Source organism: Oenanthe melanoleuca, unplaced genomic scaffold (assembly GCF_029582105.1).
Source record: "Oenanthe melanoleuca isolate GR-GAL-2019-014 unplaced genomic scaffold, OMel1.0 S104, whole genome shotgun sequence".
Classification (NCBI taxonomy): domain Eukaryota; kingdom Metazoa; phylum Chordata; class Aves; order Passeriformes; family Muscicapidae; genus Oenanthe; species Oenanthe melanoleuca.
The window spans coordinates 8,997-15,450 of record NW_026612753.1 but is presented as its reverse complement, the minus strand read 5'-3'; the positions used below and the strand labels follow the sequence as shown (position 1 = coordinate 15,450).

The 6,454-nt window shown below is 50.1% G+C and overlaps 2 protein-coding genes across 2 annotated transcripts; both read right to left on the bottom strand.

The window, feature by feature from the left end:
- Nucleotides 1–2,886: 2,886 nt before the first annotated feature.
- On the bottom strand, nucleotides 2,887–3,459 carry LOC130266618 (zinc finger protein ZFP2-like). The gene is given in 1 exon segment (XM_056515890.1): nucleotides 2,887–3,459. A coding segment is annotated over 1 exon segment (510 nt). The 3' UTR covers nucleotides 2,887–2,949.
- A 328-nt stretch (nucleotides 3,460–3,787) lies between these two features.
- LOC130266616 (zinc finger protein 3 homolog) lies at nucleotides 3,788–4,935 on the bottom strand. The gene is made up of 2 exons (XM_056515888.1): nucleotides 4,515–4,935; nucleotides 3,788–4,392 (listed from the first exon to the last, which is right to left on the bottom strand). Exons 1-2 carry the CDS (start codon nucleotides 4,534–4,536, stop codon nucleotides 3,788–3,790), a joined length of 627 nt encoding a protein of 208 aa, XP_056371863.1. The 5' UTR covers nucleotides 4,537–4,935.
- Nucleotides 4,936–6,454: the final 1,519 nt, after the last annotated feature.

Here is a 6,454-nt window from a genome sequence, read left to right as displayed (position 1 = left end):
AAGGAGGCTGGGAACTGGGACTGGGGCTGGGCAATGGGGCTGGACACCACGACAGGGCACTGACACTGGGGACTGGACCGTTGGACTGGACAGCTAGGATGGGCACTGAGGCTGGACAAAGGCACTGGGCACTGGCACTGGACATCAGCACCGGGGCTGGACACTGGGAATGGACACCAGAACTGGGCACTGAGGCTGGACACTAAGGCTGGATACTGGGGCTGGGCATCGGCACTGGGCACTGAACAAGGAGCAGGATAAACTCCTCTGTCCCTTTGTCCCCCTGAGCCCCCCTTTGCCTACCCAAAGCATGGCTGCACCAGATCCCAGCAGGATTTGGCATCTCTGGGGATGTCTCCCAGGGAAAGAGGGGTGGTCTGGGGGTACTGGGTGTGCTGGCTCTGGGCCCCTCCAGACCCAGATGGGAGGATGCCTTGGGGGGCATAAAGAAGCCCTGAAATGAGACTCCACCCCCTCTCACCCAACCTCCCAGTTCATCAGTTTCAAGTTGGGCGCCCCCTACCCCAGACCCACCCCCCCCTCCAAGGGTGCTGGTCCTGGGGGTGGCACAGAGCTGTCCCTGTCCCCTCCTCCAGGGGCTGTTGTGGAAAAGGCTCCTCCAAGAGAGGAAAAGTCGCAGTGGCACCACAGTTCACAGAATTAACTGAGTTGGAAAAGACCTCGAAGATCAAAAAGTCACACCTATGACCTAACAGCACCTCATCAACTAAACCATGGCACTGAGTGTCAAATCCAGTCTGTTTTTATACATCTCTAGGAGTGGTGACTCTACCACCTCTCTGAGTAGCCCCTTCCAATGCCCAATCACCCTTTCAGTAAAGAATTTTTTCCTAATTTTTTCCTAGCTTAAGATTGTGTAGCCTCCTTCTGTCAGTGGTTGCCTGGGAGGAGAGAGCAGCCCCCATCTGATTACAGCCTCCTTCCAGGGAGCTGTAGAGAGTGCTGCAGTTGTGACAGACCCACTGGGGAGAGTTGTGGGGTAGGAGGGGTCCCTGTGACACTGTTGTCCCTGTAGTCCCAGCTTGGGAGTCCCAGTGACACTGCTGCCCCTGCACAGTCCCTGGTTGGGGGTCCCAGTGACTCTGCTGTCCCTGCAGGGTGCCCACCAGAGCCATTTGTGCTGTATGTGGGTGCTAGGGGGTCCCAGTGACATTCCTGTCACCACCAGAGCAGTTTTGGGGACATTCTGGTGACACTGCTGTGTCTGCAGGGTCCCTCTGAGTGCAGCAATCAGGAGACTTCCCAGCTCACAGAGCCCCACTCAGAGGGACCTTGCTGCTCACCCTGCTGCAGCCAGCACAGCTCCAAGGGGCTCCCCTGCACCCCTGTTTAGAGAGCCCCAAGGGATGGCCTTTATCACAACAAGGTTTCATCCTGGCCCCACTTTTGATTGACAGCTTTCTCTGCAAGTGTAATATTACAAGTACATATTATATCATTGGCTTTTCACAAATACTAAAATGAATGCTCTATTTATAATGTTGGAAAACTTCACTTTATTAATATAGTTTCTTTTAGTTCTGCTGTTTGAAAAATGTAAAAATAATAGTGTAATAAATATCTATTTTTCTTGGACTGGAGCATGGTGACATAAAAAGCTTTTGTTCATGTAAGTAACTCAGAAAATGGTAAAAAGATAATCAGGAAATTCTTCACAATCTTGGATTATCCTATCTGGATGAAGAGGGGTGATGAACACTCAAACTCCAGGGAAGGAGTTTACTGATCCCTGTTATCTGGGAGGGGGCCTACAAGAAGGAGCCACAAGGAGAAAAAAAAAGAAAAGAAACAAAAAGGTTGATATACCTGTTGGAGAGAGGGTGATTTTGAGTAATTCATGAAGGTCTATGAATATGCAACAATTTGATGCATGTAATGAAGTGTTTTCTGAGCTAATGTGTGCTCTTGGCTCACTGTCAAGCACCCGGCCATTATAAAATTTTGCTTTATTGTTTGTCACTTATTGTCTTTTATGAAACCTTTTAAAATTTACCTGGAAAGCGAGCCGCGTTTTTAAAATTGTAATAAAAACCATCCCTTGTACCCCATGTCCACATCCATGGGATACACCCCCATGTCACCATCTATGTCTGTGACCGCCCATGCCTGATATCTCCATCCACAGCCCTGTCCACACCCATGTCCATGTCCATATCCATATCCATATCCATATCCATATCCATATCCATACCCATACCCATATCCCTATCCCTGTCCATGTCCATATCCATGTCCCTGTGCCCACCATGTCCCCTCCCACCTCCTACAATGTCCCCTTCAATGTCTTAGTTCAATGTCTTTATTGTTATCCAAATGTTGAGTAAATGAATGAAGAAAAATGAAAGAAAATCAAGGCCAAAATAAAAAGATTTACCTGTTCATGCTGACTGAGTATGCATGTGCTTGGGTGGGTGGAAAGAACTGTTTTTAGAAGCCTTTCCACTTCATTGTCTCCAAAATCTTGGTTTTCTGCCCCAGTCCATCATCACTATTTGGATGTGGAAGATGCCTGTGGCTCAGATAGAATTAGAATCATCAAATAGTTTAGGTTGGTAAAGACCTCCAAGACCATCCAGTATTCCTTGATGCTGCCAGATGAAATGATTCAATGCAAAAGGTCCAATTTTTTGGGGTGGAAAGTAAAATCTGCTGTCCCAAATGAATTCCTGATGTCAGTTTGCATTCCAATGGATTTTTGGTCTGCTGAGTCCAGGTGCCCATGGAGAGCGAGGAAGTTGTGGAGACCACCAGCCATGTGTTCCCAACATGGATCACCAGGACCATGGATCACCAAGGCTCTGCCCAACAAGGGTCACTGGGGAGCATCCAACGGGGTCCTCCAGTGGGGATGGAGCTCAAGCAGCGCTCAAAGCTCTTCCCGCATGCGGGGCACTCACAGGGCTTCCCCTACCGGTGCCCCCATTGGTGTCAGATCACGGCAGAGTTCTGGGAGAAGCTCTTCCCACACTGGGGACACTATTAGGGCCTCTCCCTGGTGTGGATCTGCTGGTGGGTGATGAGGGTGGAGTTTTTCTTAAAGCCCTTCCCACAGTCGGGGCAGTGGAAGGGCCTCTCTTGTGTGTGAATCTGCTGATGCCTGAGCAGATGGGATCTGCTCTGAAACCTCTTCCCACACTCAGGACACTCATAGGGCTTCTCCCCAGTGTGGATCCTTTGGTGGACAATCAGGTTACAGCTCTGGCTGAAGCTCTTCCCACATTCTGAGCACTTGTAGGGGCATTCCCCGGTGTGCATTGCCTGGTGCATGATCAGGCCAGAGCTGTCACGGAAGCTCTTCCCACATTCCCCACACACATAGGATCGTACCCCAGTGTGGATCATCTGGTGGCGGGTGAGGTTGGAGCTCTTCCTGAATCCCGTCCCACATTCCCCACACTTGTAGGGCTGTTCCCCGGTGTGGATCATTGTGGACGCCATTGAAGACTCAGACTGAAAATGGCAAGGGCTTGAAACTTTTCTCATGCAGAGGAAGCTTTCTCAGGCTGAGACAGTTTCTCAGTTCCAGCCTGAGCCTTTCCCAGAATGATTACACTGGGGAAAAATAAAAAGGAATTAATAACAAGATTAACACCTGGGCTTCAATGATAAACAGTTCTCACGGTTTGTGAGAAAGTTTTGTTTTCTTCAATTATCCAATAGGCTGCTGTTCTGTTTGTAGTTTGCGGAACACACTATAAGAATGTGGTCCGGCCGTCCAATAAACCGCTTCTTTAGCCACCTAGCTAGAGGAGTCCGTGTTGTTATTTTACGAAATACATCGCGAGTAGCGACAGATCATCTGGTGGCAGATCAATCTGGAGCTCAGTCTGAAGCTCTTCCCACATTCCCCACACTCATAGGGCTGATCCCCAGTGTGGATCCTCTGGTGGTATAGCAAACTGGAACTCTGGCAGAAGCTCTCTCCACATTCCCCACACTCATAGGGCCGTTCCCCAGTGTGGGTCCTCTGGTGGCGGATCAGGTGGGAGCTGACATTGAATCCCTTCCCACATTCCCCACACTCGTAGGGCCGTTCCCCAGTGTGGATCATCTGCTGCCGGACCAGGCTGGAGCTCCTGTGGAAACTCTTCCCACATTCCAAACACTGGAGGGGCTTCTTGCTACCATGAAGCTGCTCATGGACTCTCAGCTCAGAGCTCTGGCCAGATCTCTGGCTGCCTGCCAGGTCCAGTTTGGGTCTTTCTTCCTCGGATCCCCATGATCTGCGTTTGCAGCCCCTCCTTGTGTGGGATCTCTGCGGCTTTTCCTCCCCGTTGTATTCCTGCACTGCGGAGTCGCTCCAAACGGCCTCTCCCACGAGGTTCTGCTGAGGGGATTTGTCCTTCATGGTCTCCGTCCTCAGCTCCTTGTCTGGGGGAGGAAGAACAAGGAGAGGATGGGATTTCCCTCCGTGCCACAGGGAAAGGCAATGTGGTCCCTCCAGTCCTCCCTGGCAGGACAGAGGGGAAAAGGGGCAGTGACTTCTTCCTCACCTGCCTGGCTGTCCCGGGGCATCTTCCTCTTCCTCCCCCTCTCCCCACCAGAGCTTCAAAGCTCGGGGGGGCCGGACCCCACTCATCTCCCGGCTCCACCTCCCCTCCAGGCTGCCGGGGGTCCCCCAGCTCTGCTGTCGCCCCTCTCCCCACGCCGGGGCTCCCGCCTTTCATCCCACGCCTCTCCCGGGGATCCCAAAACCGATGTCCCGCCCCGCCGGGACCGGGTGATCGCCACGTGGGCCCCTCCAAATCCCCCCAAGGAGCATTTACGGCTCAGCTTTGGATTCCTGCAAGAGCCAAAAACATCCCCTCCTCATATCAATAAAACAATACCTCTCCCAGGGATGCCCAAATATATTTGGGACTCGATTCCCGAATCTGCGAGGCACAAACACCACCCCCCATCCCCCAAAACACCAAAACCTAACCAACCGTGCCGGAGCTGCCGCGATAGCCCCGGGGCGAGCTTCCCTCCGCGCTCACGCGCGGGATGCAGGAATGCGATGCTGCCGGGGCCAGCGGAGCTGCGGGCTCAGCGGGCTCGCCCCGGAACACCGCGATTCTCCGCCTGCGGCTGCTGCTCTTCTCCCTGCTCCCCCGCTCGCATCCCGCCCCACTTTGCCACCCGCTGTGCCCCACGGCCGCCGCAGCAGCGGCTGTTGGGGAGGGGGCAGCACCCCCTGAGCCTGCAGGGGAGACAGAGAAACTGGGAATTAGGAATCGAGCCTCGAGAAATGCTTTGGCTAGAAGGGGCCTGACAAAACCGTATGTTTGCTGGAATTTACGGTGCTTACAAGAACAGGAGGAGAGCAAGGCTACAGGATAAGATAAAGAGCTGGAGTGGGCGAACAGGATGGAAGGACAAAGGCACCACAGGATAAGGGGGATTCTTCAGATTCCTGAGCCGGGAAAACTGGAATCAAAGTCCAGAAGATGACCAAAGGACTAAAAAGATCATGTTTAAGGAGACAAGATGAAAAGTTTCAACAAAGAGGAAGACTGTTTACTTTTTCCCAAGGAGCAGTGTGCAGCTGCAAAGATGCGTTGAGATTATTTTAATATGAAGCGGGGCAGGCAATGAATATGTAGTAGGTGTATTGTGCAATCCTAGTTTGTAGAGAATAAAAAGAGAGGCACTGAAGGCGTGCGTGTTTTTGGAGGAGCTATCCCCCTCAGCGCTGAATAAATACATTCGTACTCTTATAATTTATTTTGTGCATTATCGAGAGTTTTTCCGCTGCTCACAGGGATGGGCAGGAGGCTCGGGATCCCGCAGTGCAGATCCGTCCGTGCCGTGCCCCTCCCCCCGAGCCCAGATTCCGCTCCCTGGAGTCGCTGGATGCGAGGGAGTGGCGCAGGTGGGGTGGGAGTGGGGAGCTCTGGGCGCTGCGGCTCTACCAGCTGTTACAAATACATATTATAGCATTGCCTTCTCCCGAATATTCAAATTCATACTGCATGTGTAGTGTTAAAGTAATTTTTAAAATATAGTTTTCTTTAAATGTAACATAGGCTAATAAAGAGTATTTGTAATAAAAATACTTACTTAGTGAAATAACACCCAATAAAAACACCTGCTCTTAATATACCAGCTACCAGCACCAACCGCCTCTAAAAGTCACAAATCAAATTAAAACTAATTAAATAAATAAATTAAAACCACAACTAAAAACCACACGTTTTCTAAAAAACCAAAGTCAAAAAATAACCATATAAAACAAATCCTAAAATATAAAAAATAATTCATAAAACAGTTTGAAAATACACAATAAGTCTATAAATATACAACAAGTAAATAAATTAAAAAAATATCTCCCAAACAACAAGTGTACTCTTAACCAAATACCAAACACCCAATCACTATAACCTTTTACTTTATTAATTGTCTCTTATTTTCTTTTATTAAACCTTTAAAATCAACACAAATTAGAATACAT

Excerpts from the sequence above, each read along its gene's own strand:
- LOC130266616 (XM_056515888.1), bottom strand. The coding sequence starts at position 4,536 with ATGCCCCGGGACAGCCAGGCAG. Across the intron at positions 4,393-4,514 it reads GCCCCGGGACAGCCAGGCAG|ACAAGGAGCTGAGGACGGAG; the intron begins GTGAGGAAGAAG and ends TTCCTCCCCCAG.